The sequence below is a fragment of the Echeneis naucrates genome, chromosome 10 (assembly GCF_900963305.1).
Source record: "Echeneis naucrates chromosome 10, fEcheNa1.1, whole genome shotgun sequence".
NCBI classification, from domain to species: Eukaryota; Metazoa; Chordata; class Actinopteri; order Carangiformes; family Echeneidae; genus Echeneis; species Echeneis naucrates.
The window spans coordinates 11,735,246-11,756,054 of NC_042520.1; the positions used below are offsets into that span (position 1 = coordinate 11,735,246).

The window sequence follows — 20,809 nt, forward strand, 5'->3', positions numbered from 1 at the left end:
AAAACAAATGTTTTGTGACCAAAAGCAATAGCCCTGCAGTAAAGACCAGCAATATTATTGTTGCAGCTGTTGATTCAGCTTGTTCGCCATTTAAGGGCTGTAGTTTTCTTTAGCATAAAACCATTAAGTGCATTTCAGTCAGTATTGGTAAGGATTTCTCGTTTGGCATTTGTCATTCTGTCCTTATTCCACATTACAGTAAATGTATCTGGCCTCTTTGATAAGTTGCCTGAAAAGACAAATATTGCCAAAGGACATATAATGTCCAATTCATAGTGGTTAGGGTTACAACCTAAATTGTCAGTGTATGGAGTTTAAACAAAAACTGGCAGTTTCCACGCAACAACAAAACCATCTTAATGCCATATCACCTACACTGTCTTGTCCCATCTTCTGTCCTCACCCTGAGAGGTGACTTACTAGTATATCTTGCTAAATGCGTGTCTTTCTTGCCTGTTTTCAATCAATATATTCTGCTTGTGCATTTGAAAAATAAATTAATGGATATAAACATGTTGTACAAGTGGCATTTTTCCCTATTTTAAGAGCCATCACAGGGCAACAAGTTTCCCCAATTTCAGTCTGTCATTGTTTCTGCAACAGCAGGTCACCGAAATCAGAACAACCCACAAACTTCCATTTTAAAAAAGGTCTTAAAATAGGAACAATATATAATAATCATTGTTTATTTGATTTTGGAATTATGGTCAAAAGATATTACAACAAAATCAAAGGAGGTCATACATACTGATTCTGCTCACTCGACCACAAGACACTCTTTTAGCTTCAGGTTTCTGCCTTTTACACTGCTCTGTAATATGACTTGCTGTCATCACCCACATCCACTGTGGCATTGCTCCTTTCACTCTCACATTCATCCACCACTTTCATCCTTTGATTCATCTTTTCTCATTACAAACACTCTCCATAATACATACATAAAACAGTTCTGTAAAACACACACACATCCCCACCCTTTTACAAAATGTCGCACAAACATTCAACACAGACATGCACACAGTGGGCTCCTGTCTATCTGAGGCTATTGCTGTTGGGTTGTGATCCAGCGAGGCCAGGGTGGTCTGGACTGTGACGGTTCTGGAGGTGGACAGAGCATCAATACACCACACAGTGAGTGAGCTTCATTCCTGACATACAAAATCACATTCATCTCTACAGTGAGTCTGTGGGCCAGTATCATACTTTAAGATGGCGTCAGTGTGTGTGGCTTGCCGTCTGCTGTTGTTAACGCTGTGTCTGTACTGTTTGTTTAACTTGCTAGTTCAATCTTGCACCACCCTACCTCACGAAGTCACTTCAGCCTTATACTTTACTGCTACTACTTTTTTGTAATTTGGCCATAAGCATGCAGCGCAGAGTAGTGTGCAATATCCTCTGAGCTATCTTGATCTGTGTGAGATCATATTCTGTATATATATTAAACTTGAATTGACATCATAAATTAGTTTGAAACTGAAAATTGTTTTTTTTTTTTTCAATACAATGAGATTTTGTAAAACATTCAAGATAATTGAGTTTATATATGGAGTTGTATGACAAATTAAGGGTCTCAGATGGACCTTTGCGTTTGTCTACAACACCCACAATCACACCTAACTGGTACTTTCGTGAATTACTGAGTATTTGATATATACATTTTCTTACCTTCTTCTTTTTCTTGTCTTTCTTCTTTTTCTTGCGGTCAGGATCATCATCCCGCTTTTTCTTTTTCTTCTTGGGATCAGAATCTGAGGGGGTCTCTGTGATATAAAAAAAAAGCAGGTCAGCAGATTGATTGGATTCTTTGTGTCTATATAGTTATGGTTATTGTCACACCTTGTGGTAAGGGGTCCTGTGGCCGATGGTGTTTGTGCTTGTGTTTGCTCTTCTTCTTTGGAGGTTGTATGTGCATCAGTCTGTATTGTTCTGGGAGCTGGAAAAGAAAATAGAAAAACAGTAAAAAAAAAAAAAAATAAATAAATAATAATAATAATAATAATAATAAATAAATAAATAAATATTAAACTGAGAGCACATGTTAAAAAGGGAAAAATACTCAGTTCATCAGGAAATCATCTATGTAAGAAATTTCAGCAAGTTGAAAATGAATGCGGCATTACATCTTTGAATGTATATGTATTGTTTGTGTATGTTAGTAAATACCGGTCCTGTGTGTAATCTGAAGCCTGTGAGCAGAGCACCAGTCAGTGGGCTGAAGGAATTCCCACACACTGGAGGCTTGTCAATCAAAGAGCGCAAAGAGCTGCCATCCTGAGTGCCTGGACAGTCAATCATACCTACAGCACACAAGAGAAAAGACACATTGGAATGAGAAAAGAAGGTGACAGATATCAAAGTTCACATGCGGCAATTAAAGGCTGGACAGACACAGCACAAATATTCAAGAGGTGTTTCAATGAGCTGCTCTCATTTTCTCCACTATATTCTCTGTTATGAGAAGTTAACCAATCCTATCTATAAAACCTGTATGCCTAATTTACAGACATTATGCAGATAATGTGTGGTAGGGTTTTTGGAAAAACAAGTTCAGTAACATGCAGAAAAGTGCATCATTTAACCAAATAAGCCGATTATCTGACTGATAGCTTTGTGACCCTGATGAAACTGAAAGGTGATGTTCTCTTAACGAACTTTTACTGCATGAAAGGTTTGCTTGCTAATTTTAACCTTAGCCTCCTAACCTTTAAGGTAACAGGTGTGTTGCTCCCACCAACATTTGGCTGCCAGGCCACATGTTTCTACATAAACCCACCTGGTAACTCTGGGAGGAAGTTGCTGAGCTTCTCTTTCACCTTCTTCCCACAGAATTTGTTGTAGGCGTGCTCTAGGTTGTAGTGCGTGATGAGGTTGGTGTTTCCAGTCAACTCGTTTCCCACTAAACACACAGATTCACATCGGCACAGTCAAATTCAGCGCTCATTGGAAGTCGTTGAGGTCAACCAATTGATGCATCAGTTAAATTAGTTAGCAAATGCGGCCAGCGTTAAATCATGAACACTTACCAGAATCTTTAAAAAGAGAACCAGTGTAATAACATTAGACAGCTGGTTGGGAACCTTTGTGTGTCCCAGAAGTGACAGAGACACAAACTGAAATATTAAAAACAGCGGAGCTAACACCGGCAATTTGCTTCGCTAACAGTTATCCTGCTTGCTAACATCGGCTAACGTTGTTTACAAACTGCTTAGCAACGTTTACAGAAGCTCGACTAAAACCAACAACAAAAAAATAACAAAAGAGCAAACAGAATTTCTAGAAGTCAAACAGTACCCGGTAGCTCTCTCAGCAAGTAAAAAGGTTCATTCATGGCTCCGGGCTTCCGCAGAGCAGGCCCTTCATCCCCGAGCTGCGGTGGTATCTGCCCCGACATGGAGACTTGGTTTTGCGGGAGAGGCGGCGGAGGCTTCCCCGGTCCGAAAGCCAGAGACGACGAGCCGGGCGGTCCCTGAGCTTCATTTTGCCCGAAGATAGATGAAAACATTTCCGTCATATCTATCACGAGTAATGCATTTAAACGAAGAGAACAAGTCGTATTTCTTCAAGCTGTTGTAGTTGTGCCAAATCGCGGGTCCATCGGAGTATCAACTACTTCACTACACTTCTTTGTGGCATTATTTTTCGTGGTTCCAGTACCGTAATACCAGACATGAACCCGCACTGACTCACATTACCGAAGTTATTCGTGTAAGTGGGCCCACATGGATAGAATCACTCAGGTCTGCAGACATCATTTATTTCAAAGATATCAAGTTTATTTTAAGCCAAACAGCCAGAGTAAACTAAATCTAATATGTACAGTTAAGTTAGTTGATTTATAGATTATTTTGAAGATCACACATCAAAGACATTTGCAGGGCAGAGGGAAGATGCCAACCTTTCGAATTCAGTAACTGATGCCTAAAAGTGAGAGAAAAAACAACAGCAATTATTCAATTCAGTATAACTGATTATTTTGCAATGCTCATCGAAAGGGTGTGTTCAGGTATTAGATTAAAATGTTTATTTCCTTTGTTAATCTTAAAAAATAAATACAAATAAATGTATTTATTATATTAATTTATAAAAAAAATGTTCTAATAATGATTGAAAAACTAAATGTCCGTATCTATGTGCCTAACAAAATGTTTGTGTCCATCAGTAAATTAATTTGTCCAAGTAGTAAAAAGCCGATTATCAGAAATCCTGTTTCTTATGTGTTAGGCATTCAGAACAATATATTTTCCATGTAATAACAAGCGTATACACAATCAGTCACATGTATCCATGTATCATCTCAGTGAATGTAAAATTAGACACCATGGATGCACTAATTTGAAATTGCTTTTTCTAAAGGGAATTATAAGAAATTCCCCAGCACTTTCTTTTCTAGCCCTAATTGATCTTTTGCTTTCGCCTTTGATCTTACCCCTCTTACCTTCCACTCATCAACAGCTGCTGAAATCCTGTTTTCAGTCTGAGCAATATTCTCTCTGCCATCCTGAGCTTTCTGTGCAAGTGCAGCATTCTCCGCTTTGATTTTTTTCAGCTCCAGCCGCATGTAAGCTTCTTGCTTTTGATAGTAGGGCATCAAATAGCTGCAAAAGTCCTGCTCAGGAACTCCACTAGGCCGCCTAACAGGACAGGTGAGAATGCAAAGCCAATATTTTTGATTTTAACTATAGAGCAAAATTTAATATATTGAAAAATTAAAAAGAATGGCACTGTCAACACTGTCAACATCAAAAACATCACATCTGGTCAAAAGATTCTTGTTGCTGTTATTTATAAGGAATTGTGGCAACAGGGAGGGGATGGACATCAGAGGTCCAGTCTCTCATCTGTACAAAACAATTTTTATATGGACACAATAACATTTTAAATTTGGTCTCTGATGGTTGTGTTGTGTGCTACCTTGTGTTGCTGTCTCTGTTATTCACCTGTTATTCTGCCTCCTTTTATGATAGTACTTCTTGTCATAGATTGAGGATGACGGCAAAATTGGAGGCTTCTTTCTTTCTTCCAACATCACACTGACTAAAACTTACAGCGGATACAGCTGGCATTACTTCTCACACCATTGACTGGAGAGAGGGACAATCACGCTTCTCTGCAAGCGTACACACAACACAACATGGCTACGTGCTGACTACGTTACACATTACCCACAAGCCCGCCTCCTTAAAGGGGAATGCTCAGGCCAGTCACACTGCACAGCGGCCATGGGACAAGTGAATGAGAGACTCAGGACAGAAGACCCGGAGTCTGATCCCCTAAAATTGAGCTTAATCTTTGACAAAAACCGCTGAGTTTGGTAGCTCCTTCAGAAAGGAAGGGTTGGGGATTTAAGTTGTTGCCGTTATTTCCGCACTTTCCAACAAAGATATTGACCGCAAATTCAGAAGAAGTACTCCACCGCCTCAGACACAAAAACACAGACAAGGACCGCGACATTACTCATTGTTAATGTTTTTTTGGTGTGTGTGCAGAAAGACAGAAAGTGTGTGTCAGTGGTGACAGCTGTTATAAGCGTCCACAGAAGACATCCAAACACTAGCTACAAGCTAATGCGTGGTCATCTGAATGCAAGAGGTGTGCGTGTTTCAGGTAATAATACGGCCACGATGTATAATGAGATGTAGAATGAGCCAATCGTGATGGAGAAATAATCCAGGTAGGATGAGTATTATACATAAAAACAATGTACAAGTAATGTTAGACTAGCACAAAAGCAGCGAATAAGGAGAGCATCAATAAAAATGTAGTGAAGTGAAAGTAGAAGTATCCCCCAAAAATAATACTCAAGTAAAGTACAGATAATCAAAAACTGTACTAAAGTAAATTTACTTTGTTACTGTCCACCCCTGCTGATTGGCTAGTGATGTTTTTTTTGTTTTTTTTTTGAGAGGGAAAGCTGTTATTACTCTCATTCTCATTTAGGAGAACTCAACTGACTGCTCGAACTGGACAATATCCCGGATCAAAAGTTTTTTTTGTTTTTTTTTAATTGCAGTCCAACGACACTCGCTGGAGTACTTTCAGCCCTGTTTAAGTTTTAATATAGTCCTGCATACTAACCATGCAGGGCCTGGGTTGTTTTTGGCAGCACGCTCCAGTTTGTCCAGCTCATTCAGTTTGACCTCTAACCACCCTTCTTCAATCAGCCTGCTGATGTCATCCTGTAACACAAACAGTAAGGCTTGTAAACGCCCATGATTTGTTTATCTTCATTTTTTGCTATTTTTTTTTGCTGCACACCTGTATACTCCTGCGCAGCTCTTCTATGAACTGCTTGTGAATGCTCTCCATCCTCTGAGGGTCCTTCTTGTGCAGCGGACAAAATGAGTGAGCAAATCTGTTGAAGCTGTCAGTGAAAACAACGTCAATCAAAAGTGCTGCAAAGTGCGTCAAAAGTGCTTCAATTTGCGTTTACCCTCTCCCTCTTTACTCCAAATAAAGGCTCTGAGTAACTGACCCACCATAGCTCTGACCCTCTCCCCGTTAACTGGACGGAGGTCAGGATACCTGGCGTGGTTGATGAACTTCTCCAGACTCTTCTGTATCACCTTGTCGAACAGCTTCATCCTGTTGATCCGAGCTGCGGCCTCTTTGGGCGGGTTGCAGTCCAACTCGGGGTTTGTCTGGGAACAAACCTTTCCTGTGGCTTCATTGGGTTGGCTTTCAGCAGAGACTCCGCTGTCTGCGTTGCCTGTAGTCTCTGTTTGTGTCGCTGCAGGGCCTTCCTCCATTTTTGAATCTCCTCTGTTTACGTTCCTCCAGTACGCGCCAAAATCGATTTCTTCTTCTGTGGTTTGACGGAAGCCGACATGTCGAGTACTACCACCCTCTGGTGTTAGTTATCTTCCCTTGTCTTTACTAAACTCTGATCCACTCAGTTAAATTTTTTCATTAAACATTTTTAAAAAAGCAAAATGAAGTATCACGATATTACAAAAATAAAGTGAAATCTAAATTGATACGACGGCACGACGGCAATGAACAAAAACAAGAAAATTGGGTTAGACTGAACATAAATGTTGCTCTTTCTTTCTTCACTTAATTCATAGTGATGTTTTTCTTCGTCAAAGACATGAGGTTTAGGTTTTATTTCAGTTAAACCGTTCTGAAGAAGAGTAGAATTAAACAATCGTAGATTCATTAAAAATGTGGACATAATCCATATTTCACAGTAAACAGACGACCTTAAAGGAAGATTTCCAAAAATTTCAGAGAACTATATTTTGGTCGTTCCTTACAGAGGAAGGAAAACCCAGAGTTGGATCACAGTTTGAACAGCACAACACAACACATGACATTTATTATTTCACATAGTGTCCTATGTGTCGACGGCAAGCGGCGACGTCCATATGCGGCGAAAGCGTCCCATTTTGCGCAGGCGCGGTAGAATGCGATAGCTCCCCCAGACTCAGCTCCTTCAGCTGTCATTCGTCCTCTCGGCCCACCGTGCGGTCTGTCGGCTGAGCCAACATGGGCCTGGTCACAGGAGTCTGTACTTTCTTGTACCACTTCCCTCAGATTTACAAATGGCTGCTCAAACCGTATTACATCGCGTCGTTCCTGATGACCGTCGCCTTCCCGGTGGTGCGGAAGGCTCCCGGTCTGTGCGAGCACCTGGCGACCCAGAGAGAGGACGGCAACTCCTGCGACTTTGACTGGGTGAGCCTGCAGTGCTGCTAAATATGGTGGGGTCCGGTCGGCGGCTGTGGTGGTGTTGATGGTGATGATGTGCCCGTCGATTGAAAAGTTGCCCAATGCTTTGTTTTGTTTTGCAGCGAGAAGTGGAGATTCTCATGTTTCTTAGTGCAATAGTGATGATGAAGAACAGACGAGCCAGTAAGTGGATAAACCCACCGCAGCACCACGGGCCCAAATATGCAATTTGGGAGCTTAAAATGTGAGAAATGCAGTATTAATAGGAGCAGAGTATCTGCTGTGACTGGATTCTCCAGCCCCAATTTGTGGCTCCAGTACTGGAAAGAGATCCTGCCAAAATACTTAGTTGTTTCAGTTTGTATTCATAATAGTTTAGCCATTAGTTTAATCAATTATACAACTATCGGAAACCCTATGGAATTATTTACAATGAACAGGAAAATCTGATTTAATATGGAGGACAAAGGTCCTCGACCAACAAATGTTGTAATGGGGCCTTGTGAGTTAATGCTCCTATCCAACCTACACTCACACAGACATGTTTATTTATGTGTAAACCAACTAATGCTGTAACCTGGCAAGCATTTGTTTACACCACATGCAGCCTCATCATCGCTCAGTTTAGGAGCCCATAAAATACAAGTAATGTGTTTCTTTAGGCTTTATTGCAGTGTTTATTCAGAAGGTTACACTTAACAGTAAGAACCTTGGATATTTGTGTCTTTATAATATGTAACTTTTAAAATTAAGCCAAATAGGTTTTCATGGCCATTTGTCTTTTTTTTAAATCTTTGCGTGACATCCTGGTGAATGATCGTCTTGTTGTGTAAACATTGCAGTTAAGGTGTAATCGGGCCTTCCTCTGACCTTGTAGCAACAGGCTGAAGGTTATTCATCTGCTTTGTTCATTGTTCCTTCTTTCTTCTTTACCACCCTCTTTCTCAGTCACACTGGAGCAGCACATAGGAAACTTATTCCTGTTCAGTAAAGTGGCCAATGTCATCCTCTTCTTCCGACTGGACATTCGGCTCGGCATCCTTTACTTCACACTGTGTATTGGTCAGTTATCTCATAACCTTTATTACACATTATACTGCTCTCAACAAATAGATATGCATGGGCAGCCATATGAGTGGACAGTGACTGTAGTCATCCTTATAAGCAGCTCATCATATTCACCTAAAGATGGTGCAATTTAGATTTGTTGTTTTGTTTATCTGCTTTGTCTCCAGCTTTCATCATGACCTGTAAGCCACCTCTCTACATGGGCCCAGAGTATATCAAGTACTTCAGTGACACAACCATAGATGTGAGTCTGACAGTGTAGACTAGGAGGAATTGCAGTTGTTTTTTAATGCTTGCAAATCCTTTATGATACCAAAGGATAATGTTTTCCTCATATAATTTGTTACAACTGATGGATCCACAAAATCTTGATCTTAAAAACCTGCCTGTCAAGCAAACATATTAGGGTAAAATATATATTAACCAGCGAAGTTGTGGTCAGTCCATAAAAATGTAAAAATGCATAAAATGAGAATAAGTCAGTTCTTATTTAAATTATGTGATTGAACATCAGACATTTTTAAATTGGAAATAGTTAAATATTAGATGTGTCAATGCTAGAGATGAGTATGAGTGATGATTGAGATAGACACCTGCATAATCTGTTCTAATATAATTTTGTAATATTGAGTCATTAGGAAGAGCTGCAGAGGGACAGTCGCGTCACCTGGATTGTAGAATTCTACGCCAACTGGTCCTCTGATTGCCAGTCCTTTGCTCCTGTCTTTGCTGACCTTTCTCTCAAGTGAGGAACTGCATCCCTTTTCATTTCCCTGGCTCTCAGTTTCATGGGCCAGATTCAAAGTTGTTGTTAATTTGTGTCCTAAGATACTGAGCTTTACTATGTTTTTTGTAATCACAGTCACATTCTTGAATAAAGCTTTTGTGTTTCAGGGGAAATTTAAACGCTTTCCCAACAGACTACATCTTGGACTTGGTCTATTATTATTATTTGGTCAGATAAAAATATTTTTTGCACTTCTCTCTTTTCCATTGCAGGTACAATTGTGCTGGACTCAGGTTTGGGAAAGTGGACATTGGCCGCTATGGGGAGGTTTCACAAAGGTCAGCATAAGCAGTTTTCATCCAACAATATTGTTTGTTTCCAATTTCACCTCATTCTTTATTCTTGATGCATTTTTTGAGATATTGAGTGTCTCATAACTTATGTCTGAACAGGTACAGGGTTAGTACTTCACCTCTGTCCAAGCAGCTGCCCTCACTGCTGCTTTTCCAAGGAGGGCAGGAAATTATGAGACGTCCAATGGTGGACAGTAAAGGGAGAGCAGTATCTTGGACTTTCAATGAGGTGTGTCCATTGTTTGGTACACAAATATAATATTAAGTAGGCAGGTGCTGCCTGCTTTCACGTGCCAACAGTGACACTAATACTAAGTCTATTCATCCCTAGGAGAACATCATCCGAGAGTTTAACCTCAATGAGCTCTTCCAGAAAGCCAAGAAACTGAGCAAAGGTCGCGGTTTGAAGGGAGATCACGATAACAGCCCTCAGCCAAGTGAGGAGAACGACGCTGACACAAACACCACAGAGAGCAAGAAAGACCAATGAGGTGCAGAAGAGGATTTTGAGTGCAGCTGTGTTGAGTCTTGCATTTTCCCCCCTACATTGAAATAACCTGTTAGTGTTTAACCCAAAATACAAGGGACAGGTGGGAAGAAAATGGGTTTCACCACATCTATGTATCATCTGTGTCAAGTCTTTACTATGGAAAATAAACATCCAAAGAAGGTGGACCACATTTCCCTGGTCTGCCTGGGCAGCATGCAGTGTGTTCAATTGCTACAATGTGAAAGATCAAACACTGATTTACGGATATTTTACTACAGACCTCAAGTCATTTCAGAACAAATACTCTTTTTGTAATCCCCCCCCCTTTGGCTACTTTCAGCATCATCTCATCGCTTCTTGTAAACCTTTGCTGTCTGTATTTTGCAAGTGATGTTTACTGATGTTTCATATTTTAAAACCGTAGTAAAAACATGAAATTGACAGAGATGATGTCCACAGATTCATGAAGCATTAGTTTTTGTTTAGTTTCTTTTCCCCCCCCCATCACTTTGACCTTTTTATTCTGGTAAGACATCTTCTTAAAAAAATCTTGATAAGGCCATTTGGAAATGTCTTTAATGTTGTCATTACAGATATTTGTGAAACTCGTTCCATTCATAACACACCCCACAATAGCGATACTTGATCTCACATAGAAGTATACTTACTATACTTACATGGTGTCAAATTGTTCAATGGCTGCCATCATTTGCCAGAGAAGGAAGAAAATTTTCTCTCTACCTGTTCACAATGGCTATTTGTGCCACTCATGATGCTTCTTTTCTTGTGACCACTCACACCTGAATCAGTTAGGCATTTGACAGTATTCTCACGTATACACGCCAGTGAAGCATTCAGCACAAAAAACAAAAACCACATGCACACTGAAGACATAGCCCCGCAGGTCACAAACTCAGCACAGCCGTTTGGGTTGAATAACGGTACTTCACTTTTTTAAGTGTGCAACCTCCCCAAAGATATGCCACTCATTTAGCCAGCTTTGACATTCTGCTGCTTAACAGAAAGACAGAAAAACCAAAAAAGAACATTCTTTACTGTAATACCTGGTCCTGAGAGACAAACTCACATACACACCCTCCCTTCCTGTATTTTTTCCTTTCTCAACATGGTGGAAAAAGTCATGAATTGTACCTTTACAGAATTATTTTCAAAAATTAGCAAGTTATTCAGAACAGTGTAAAAAAAAAAAAATCTTAAAAAAGAAATACAAATGTACTTGCGACAATATTAAGTCTTAAGAACCAAAAAAAAACAACAAAAAAACAAAAAAAACAATAAGTCTCCAGTTGCAAACCAGTCCCTCCCTAAAAATCTACTCAGTGGTATATAGCATTTACAGTTAGATTTATAAACTTGTTTACAGAAAATATTCATCTTTCTTCCTCAAAAAAGAGCAAACTGGTAGAGACTGGTTTGAAAATGAGTCCAGAACTAGAAGGTTGTCTTGTCTGGTGAAATAAATAAGCCCTTCCCTCGCTGCCCCTATTTCGCTGGCCTTCCGTTAAAGGTACAAGGTTATGGTAGCATCTCGACTGAATGACAAGAACATTACAGAAAAGATTATTATATAAAAAATAAAATAAAATAAACAACCCCAAAACAAAAGGAAAAAAAAAAAAAAAAAAAAGAAAAACACACCAAAACGACACACAATGATCTTAAAGCTACAAACAGAATTTGCATAATGTCTCTAGCATAAACATTGTAAGCGTACATTCCACAAAGATGCTTGTGCTGCAATTGTGATTCAAAATTTCTTTGTGGCTTTTCAAAATTAATTCATTGATTTGCCACTTCAGCTGTCCACCAAAACATCGTCACTCTTTGGACGAAAAAAAATCCAGAAAGATCTCATGAGCGGCTGATGCAGCCATCAAATATAAACGGGCAACTGATGTGAAAATCGCTTTCATGAATAATTACATAAAGTACATCTGCCACCCTCATCAATAGTCATCTTCAATACCTGACAATCTGACCCAATAACAATCTGTAAGATTTTATACATGTATATAAAACAATATTTAAAAAAAGATTTATAAAATTAAAATGATACTGTGTTTATAGGTAGGACTCTTTTCTCTGTGACTCTTATCAATAAACAGGCTGCATGGTCCATTCAGACACTGGAAAACAAGACGTTTGTATTGGTCAACGCAGTTCTAAGACCTCCGTCTTTAATTTTAAATCCACTGGATGAAGGCCATCGTTTCCTTAAGTGTCAGACACTGCTGTCAGTACTCAGTACTGTGCGAATGAACCAAAGTAAAACAGCAAATCATTGAGTAGCTATGTGTATTCTATAGACATATCTGTAACCAGTCATGATGACAGAGTCACATCAGTCTATGGCTCACAAAATGACTAAATGGACACAAATTGATCCTGTGAAAAATGAACCAGTGTCCCCAGTTCCTCTTTGTTCAAATGTGAGAGGCTGGGAGAGAAGACTGGCCAGTGACATTACAAAGATAGCAAAGTGAGTACCAGACAGGATTGCTCCTTCAGTGAGTTGCAGTGGAAAACTGTCATTTTTCAGGAGCCTGCAGGTTAAGAATAATATCCAGCTCAATAAAGAGACTAGAAAAAGTAGTCCAGTGTCTGTTTCCCACCTCCATGTGATAGACCATGAAGGACATCTGTCACTCAAACTGATATCTCGTAAGTGGTCCCCCCGACGCCTGTCACCTTCTTCACCCCGCCCCCTGGTTTGGACATGGTGTGATTGGCCAAGACTGGGCGAGAGGTGGATCTGATTGGACAGCCATCAGGAAGGGGAGGGGAGGAGTGTGGGGGGAGGCATAGTAGGGATGAGGACAGAGAGAAAAGGGATGTGGAGGTGAGTGGTTCTACTTTAAAAAAATAACACAAACAAACTGTAAAATGTTCTCTACCAATGATTGTGTAAGGCATTTGTAACCATGGTGAATGAGTAAGAAGAGGACAAGGACAGAAAAGGCTAAAGGGGAAATAGCAGCAGGGTTACACATGCTTTCACAGAACTTAACACATACTGGCATGCTTATAATACCAATCAACACAAAGAACACCTGAGCCAAGATAACTTTCATACACAGATCCAAATAATTAAACACTAAATAAGCAAAGACAGACTGTAAACTGTGGAGAAGGAAAAGGAAGACTCACACAGATCAGAGAGGAAGAGGAGGGCTGACACAAACCAGGAAGGAAGAAGAGGAGGGTTAGGAGGAAAAGGAGGTAGAAGAGCAGCAGGCTGACGGATCTGGAGACGGATCACTACTCACTGTAGAGCCTGTTGCCCTCCTCCGGCTCCTCCCCCTCCTAGCACGGTGCCTCCTCCTGCAGGTCGAGGCTTGTGCTGAGGTCCTGTCTCCCCAGTGTAAGAGTGGGACTTGCCCAGAGACAGGCCACGAGGTGGTGGGGAGACAGGGGGCTCTAGTGAACGTGCCCCAGGGGATGAGGATGAAGATGAAAGGTTACGAGGGCTTCGGAAAGAGTCCTGGTTATGATAGAGTAGGTGCTGAGTCTCAGGAGGTCCAGTGGAGGAGGGAGGGGGTGGGCTGACAGCACGCAGGTAGGCCCTGTGGGGGGAGGAGAAAGTGGCAGAGCCCTGGAGCAGCTGCCCCTCCCTCTGCTGGGCAAACTGAGCTGAGAGGAAGGGCGACATGTAGCCCTGCAGTGGGCTACTGGGTGACACCACCTCAGACCGGCCTGTTATAGTCACCGAAGGAAACGGAGCGTGAGGCTTCTGTGGTGATAGCTCATGGGCGGCTGACTCAAACTCTGGGCTCTCGGATGGTGTCAGAAGACTGTCATAGGACAGGCTTCCATTTCGAGGTGTCTGATTGGCCAGGCTTTTGTAGCTGGTGTCTGTGGTGCCCTCTGATTGGAGCGTGGCCAGTGGATTATGTGCTGTGTGCGCTGAGCGCATACTGGAGGAGCGTGAGCCACCAGCAGAAAGAACGAGAGAGGATGGGTAGGAGGTGTAGGAGCGCCCAGTCAGGGAATAACCTGACATGCCCCCTGACACCCCCCCAGAAGTCCCACCAGGGCCTCCGGGGCCTTCACCCCTCTCCCCTCCCCCTCTGCGCACCCCTACACCTCCCCCTACTACTGTGGCCCCATCTAGGCTGTTTGGCTCCGAGCGATATGTTGGCTGGCGGCTGGACTGGAAGATTGAGGGAGATGGAGAGTCAAGACTCTCCCCACGAATCATCTGAGGAGAAGAGAGGAGAAACAGACCATAGGTAGAGTGGGGGAGAGGATATGGAAAAGTGCGATGAAGGCAAGAGTGAAGGATAGGGAGGAAAAAGAACATTAGCATGTTAACTCAGGAATAGATAAGAGAATATTTTACTTAACACTTCACCTTTAGTCTCAGATATTAGCACTTATAAGCAGGTGAAACAATTTACAAAAAGGTTTCTCACAGTTTGGTTTCAAGCAATTGGAGATTATATAGAGATTGTAAGTGTTTAGTAATGAAAGCTGGCCTCGGACATTTTATATTATTCCAACTATTAAAATATTTTTCGTCAATGTGGGTCATTATCTGTTATTCAACAGCCACCTCCGATTGGTAACCAGAGGAGCAGCACAAGTTGTAACCAAATTATTAACTATTATTAAACACTTACATCTGTTGACAACTACTTACTAATTAATTTTATTGTACTGTATTTTAACTTTTTTTTTTTTTTTTTTTTAACAGTATGCAATAAATAAATATATTTGTTGATTGATTGTTCATTGCTTATAAATGCTAAAGAGGGGGGCATAAAGTGTTGCCCTTTTTAAATATATATATATTTATATATATAAATGCCACCAAAAAAATGAATACATAAAAAAATTGTGGTAGGGAGAAATTGGATGCTTGATCAGTGCTGTACTCCATCATCACACTACTGGATTGGTAACATTGACTGGCTTGAACAAGCACTGACACTGCATGTCAAAGACTGCGTGTTCCAGCACATGAATGGAAATATAACGTACAGTACACGGACTACACATTCCAGTCAATGCAGTCTCAGGGGAAAGGACAGATTCACTCAAACACACACAGACAGTCAAAGGGATACACACACAGATGACACTAGCTGAGACTTACTGATCGACCGATGGCCACTGAATGATCAATTTAAAGTAAAAACACAAAAGAGGGGCATGGTATTAACCACAAAGGAAATTAGGGTAGGGGCATAACAGCCACAAGACCATCTGTTACAAAGGGTAAAAAGCTTGTTAAATGATACTAATAAATAATAGAAATAATAATAATCTAGAAGGTTGTTTGAATTCAAAGAGTCTACATGTGTATAAGAATTGCGCTCCTTTCCCATCAGGCAAAGACAGAGGTCTGTTGAATTTCACAGCTGATTCTTTTTTTTACAATTAATATCCAGTGCCTATATAATACTATGTAAATATTTAACACCTTGTCATTGCAAGTGGATATTGACATGTACCTTGTTGGGGTGCGTGAGAGCAGTGTGGTTCCTTCCTGGGCTGCTATAGGTTGGTCGGTACTTGAACATTGATGGTGTAGGTGGAGCTTCAGTCAACAAACTGTTCTCTGAGTGGCAAGAAACCAAAATTGACATAAATAAGATGTGTTTGGGATTAGATAACAGACAACAGGTAAAACACTGCAAGTACATGGTCTTACAGTACAGGTTAATATACCTGTACGTATATTAACGGCCTAAGAATATAATATATTTGCAGAGGTTCTTTTGTTGTCCACTATGCAATTCTATTTTTGTATCTCTCACCTTCAGTGTCTGCATGGGGCAAGCCAGGGTAACGCAGCTCTGGTTTTGGAGGAGGTGGAGGCTCAGCATCAGCTGACTGACTCTCCATCGGATCGAGGCTGCTTTTTGACTGGGGGGGAAAAAAAAAAAAAAAAAATAAAATCAGAATTAATAATTCCCTGGGGAACTTAGGTAAAGCCCAAGAGATAAAGACACACAGAAAAGTTGTGAAAATGACATTTCAATTAAAAAAAAAAAAAAAAAAAAAAAAAAAAAAAAAAATCATTAATTAATATGAAGAAGAATGAAATGATCATTCTTCTGTTTACCAAGCAGTTTCTATATTAGACAAAGCTTGTGTCCATTAAAGTTGGGGGGCAAAAAAAAAATAAAAATAAATCTTCCAGGTTTAAAAAACCTATTTCACACACCACTCTTCATATGTAGCATGTTGGCGAAAAGCTATGAATCCATCTCTTTAACCAATTTTCCATGTCTACACTGAAAATACTACAGTATATGCAATCAAACAGGTTATAATTTCTGAGCAACATACATCTGATTTTATGGAGTACTCTTATCCAAAACTTCCACATGTAAATTAGTTGGAAATGAAGGCAGCTTTGGGATTAAGTACAACTCACCCTGGTGCTGTGCCGATCATTCTGGATGCCGTTGTCCAGGACCTTGGCTTCTAGCTGAGCCTCAGTGAAAGACGGCCTAAGAAATGGTGGCTGAACTTCCAAAGACTGGGGGCTTCGCCACCGACCCATATATCTTTGAGAGGAGAAACACTCATAAAATCAAATCCCTATTAAAATGTGATTCCTTACACTAAACTGTACCAGACGCCTATCACCCTGATGGCTTGTGCTGGTTTAGTCAATGAACTTAGAAGAGTGAGAACAATAAAACAGGGTGGAAAAGGAGAAAGAGAGCAGGGGAAAGAAAGAGGCAGTGGAAAAGGGGATAACTGCTGGACAGAGTGTTAAAGGATGGGAGTAAACCCGATGAATAGGGAAGGCTGACCTGGGTGCCTGGGAACTGCAGAGGACATGTGAAATATTCCTCAAGCAGCCATTGGTGAAAGGGTTAACACCCCCTCGAAACTTTCCTGTCACCTTCAGTGAGAGTTAAAAAAAAATGATCAATTTCACAGGAATGAAATTGTTGAAGTTTACGCTGCAACTCTTGTATATACCTGTTCATTTGTGGTCCTGCCGCGGGCCACCAGCACTATGTGGAATCCAGTCAGGCCAGCAACTGGGACGAAAAACAGGCCAGCCACACACATTACAGCCATACTGGGAGGCGAAGGTCAAGGAGATTACAAACAATTCATTAAAAAATTTAAATAAATAAATATGGGAGGAGAAAGTTTGTCAAGGGTTGTTGCCAAATGAAGGATACGTAACAGCAGCATGTGGGGTGTCCAACTGCTGGCGGTGGTGCAACACATAAACTAAGCCAAACCCAAACACGTCCATGATGTGGGTGGTAAGTGAGAGCAAGAAGAGGAAGAAATAACGATAATTTCTCCGACCGATGCAGTTATTCACCCAAGGACAGTGGTGGTCGAAGTCCTGCAAGAGCACAGAATCAAACCACATGAAAATGCATCCACCAGTAAATATAAGAAAGAAAAATTTACAGATAGGAGAATGATGATGATGATAAGATGTGCACACAGTCTACCTCCCACACGGAAAACTAAGAATAGGACAAATCTAGGCTGAGCAGTCAAATCACACAGGAGTTTATAAAAGCTTACTGTGAAATTAGGATTTGCTATTAAAACTTAAGACACACAGGTATGTGTAAGGCAAACCCAGGCGAGGAGGATGACACTGAAATGCTGACACATTAGCACTTAGTACAACAATAAAATGGCAATTAATGGGTCTGATTAAAAAAAAGACTAAATTAATGTCAAAAGTTCTTCTGATGCTCTATAAATAAGTGAAATTACAAAAAATTAGCTGAATTCACAAACTGTCACTCAGTTTTAGAATATACCATTCACTTATTGACATTGAATTATTAAAGTACAGAAATTCCACCATACTATATGTGTGTGTGTACCTCCACACAGTTGTCGCAGACTGAGCAGTGCGAGCATCGTGGCGGGCGGTAGAAACGACAGGTTGAGCACCATTTCATGCGCACTTGGATGCCTTTGATCTCGACTGTCTTATAAAGCGGAGCGCGGAAATCGTCCTCTTTGTCTTCATCCTCCTCAGCTACAGACAAGAGACACATCATAGTACGTGATCATCTTCCTACATCTAAATTGTAATTTAGATTATGATTATTATTTAGAAACCACAAAGGCTTGCAAATCTCTTCTTCAATGTTCACCTCTGGGAAAGACTCCAGGGTCCATGAAAGTGGCCATGCAGAAGTTGGCAAGGGTGAAGAGGAAGATCACAGCATTATATATGGGAATGACAGAGGAGAAATACTCTGACAACCATGGGCACCTGAGAGAAACACAAAATAGCAATTGCACATTATTGCCATGATTACAATTTTCTTGGTCTATTCAAAACACAAACAGCGGAAGAGACAACGCAAGTAAAAATGCCTAAAAGTGTCTTCTGACGTTTCAGTGTAGTTTGATGGGGTAATTATGTATGAAGGTGCAACAGGTGGAAAAAAACTGTAAGAAATCTGCTTGGTTTCAGAATATAGTATAGATAAAATTTAAACTACAGGTCACATTAACAAGAAACACAATAAGACAGTGATGGTCACGCATGCCTTAAGCAAACACAAAGATGTGAAAACATTGGCTGGCAACAACTGTGTATGTATAAATATGTTTAGCCTCTGACATCATGTTTGCATGTATGAGAGATGGGCCAAGTTTCACTTACGTGAAGCAGAAGAACAAGGTAGTGGATCCAACAAGGAAAGTTGTGGCTGCAGACACTGGGACATATCGGCTGGGGCGAAATGGACGGGGAGGAGCAGAAGCCGGGCCACCTACTCCTCCCCCAACCCCCCCACCACTGAAGCCCGGCATCAGAGACAGAGAGAGAGGGGAGGAAGACAGAGAGGTAGATATCTACTGTCTACCAACTGCTAAAGGTGCTACAGGTCAAAATGGCAAATATAGTATCAGTTTGGGAGGATGGGCCATAATTACTGATTGATAAGAAAACAAACACTATGCGAAGCAGCAACTCAATGACACATGATTCTCTGTGTCCAGACACAAAATGTTTCCCCGCACTAATATAGTCACTCAAAAATTTTTATTTATATTATATATATATATATATATATATATATATATATATAAATAAAAAAATATACAGCTATACTTCCATAGTTTGTTTTAAATGTCTAACTTGTGTGCATAAGCTTAATAGAAGCATATAAAAACAAAACTTTATAAGAGAAACGCGATACAAAAATATGTGTTGGTAATTCATAAATATTTTTGTATGGCTTTAATATAACTGTATTTGGTGCACCAATATAAATAAATGTAATGTTAAGCTGCTCCCTGGCACCAGTGCAACCCTAAAACTAATCTGCATGCACACAAAAGCAAAGACACCCACGCACGCAACTACATTTGGAGAAATCTAGGTTGCTCTCCACTCCCAAAACTCAGTTTGTCTGTGCTCAAGTTGACTATGCTTCTCAGAGAAAATGGATATTAAAAGAAAAGACAAAGAAAATAAAAGAGGTAGTGGGTGGATAGCCAGCAGGCTAGGGGCAAAAGCACATGGAGAAGAGCAGGCAGAGGATTGAGCAAAGCAGCTGCTGATGACTTCTGTGATTGTCCCAAGAGGTTCTTATTGAGGCACTGGGTGGGCTGAAGAAACTGAGGGTGGCAACACGAGGGACAGTTCCAGCATTTCAAACTAAGTCAACAGAGAAAAACAACTAAACAAATTCACTTTTAAACCAGTTGAGGGAAGTGATTCGGCATCAAACAAAAGTCCAGCTGGAATTTATTTGTAAAAAACTGATAAAAATAAACAAAATTTTTTAAATTAAGTCTACACTTGGCTTCTCAAGTTAATTAACTCAAAAAGCCAATATGAGTCCCCTGGATCATTTGAGATCCCTGCCTTGAGTCTTTTTTCAAAATGAGGACAAAATCAACTCATTCCAAAAAGAAACCCCGTGTATGTCACCGAGGTGTTGCCGCACTTGGCTGGGGCTGCACGAGGAGACCTCTCCCACCTCCAGATTCTCTGAAGATAGAACCCCTGTCCCATTTCGCATCTCTCAAACAAAGCCATGGGAAGCACTGATGTTATGTAGTCTGATGCATTTTACTTCTTATTTTCCCCTTTATCCACCTGTCTTCTTTCACCCCCTGGCTCTGTGGATAAACCGCTGGATGTCCCTGATAAATGAATAAAAAAAAAAAAAAAAAACAACACACAATTTTTCAGTGGCAGACAAAAACAAATGCAGGCAAAATATAATGTTGCAACTAATTAGACCATATAACAAATATTAGCAGTGAAACTGTCACTATGGATTTCAAGAGGTCATGGGCATTTAATGTTATTTTTTGTTTTGTTTTGTTTGTTTGTTTGTTTTTTTGTTAACAGTTTTCTGTTAATACTACATTTCCATCTGGATGAAAATGTAATTACTTGTGGTTATATGTACAATAAAATGAGCGAGAGCACAAGAATGTACATTATTAAATGCATGAGGATGTTCCCGTTTCATTTTAGACGTTTAACATTCAAAACGTTTCCTTGTTAGTTTACAG

At 40.4% G+C, this 20,809-nt stretch overlaps 4 protein-coding genes across 4 annotated transcripts; 1 reads left to right on the top strand and 3 right to left on the bottom strand.

Moving 5' to 3' along the window:
• Positions 1-649: 649 nt before the first annotated feature.
• On the bottom strand, positions 650-3,653 carry med19a (mediator complex subunit 19a). The gene is made up of 6 exons (XM_029512635.1): positions 3,292-3,653; positions 2,774-2,896; positions 2,164-2,297; positions 1,837-1,933; positions 1,666-1,760; positions 650-1,098 (listed from the first exon to the last, which is right to left on the bottom strand). The coding sequence occupies exons 1-6, from the start codon at positions 3,509-3,511 to the stop codon at positions 1,033-1,035; spliced, it is 735 nt and encodes a 244-aa protein (XP_029368495.1). The 5' UTR covers positions 3,512-3,653; the 3' UTR covers positions 650-1,032.
• A 107-nt stretch (positions 3,654-3,760) lies between these two features.
• Positions 3,761-6,771, bottom strand: pmf1 (polyamine modulated factor 1). The gene is made up of 5 exons (XM_029512976.1): positions 6,523-6,771; positions 6,256-6,361; positions 6,076-6,176; positions 4,436-4,631; positions 3,761-3,918 (listed from the first exon to the last, which is right to left on the bottom strand). The coding sequence occupies exons 1-5, from the start codon at positions 6,744-6,746 to the stop codon at positions 3,853-3,855; spliced, it is 693 nt and encodes a 230-aa protein (XP_029368836.1). The 5' UTR covers positions 6,747-6,771; the 3' UTR covers positions 3,761-3,852.
• A 617-nt stretch (positions 6,772-7,388) lies between these two features.
• tmx2a (thioredoxin-related transmembrane protein 2a) lies at positions 7,389-11,621 on the top strand. Its single transcript, XM_029512285.1, has 8 exons — positions 7,389-7,674; positions 7,791-7,851; positions 8,617-8,730; positions 8,904-8,980; positions 9,375-9,481; positions 9,736-9,801; positions 9,916-10,045; positions 10,148-11,621. Exons 1-8 carry the CDS (start codon positions 7,486-7,488, stop codon positions 10,304-10,306), a joined length of 903 nt encoding a protein of 300 aa, XP_029368145.1. The 5' UTR covers positions 7,389-7,485; the 3' UTR covers positions 10,307-11,621.
• LOC115049772 (zinc finger DHHC-type palmitoyltransferase 5) lies at positions 10,820-19,325 on the bottom strand. Its single transcript, XM_029512284.1, has 11 exons — positions 18,942-19,325; positions 18,424-18,545; positions 18,148-18,305; positions 17,476-17,648; positions 17,267-17,369; positions 17,095-17,186; positions 16,710-16,842; positions 16,087-16,195; positions 15,781-15,887; positions 13,594-14,525; positions 10,820-13,079 (listed from the first exon to the last, which is right to left on the bottom strand). The coding sequence occupies exons 1-11, from the start codon at positions 19,088-19,090 to the stop codon at positions 12,974-12,976; spliced, it is 2,184 nt and encodes a 727-aa protein (XP_029368144.1). The 5' UTR covers positions 19,091-19,325; the 3' UTR covers positions 10,820-12,973.
• Between the last annotated feature and the right edge of the window lie 1,484 nt (positions 19,326-20,809).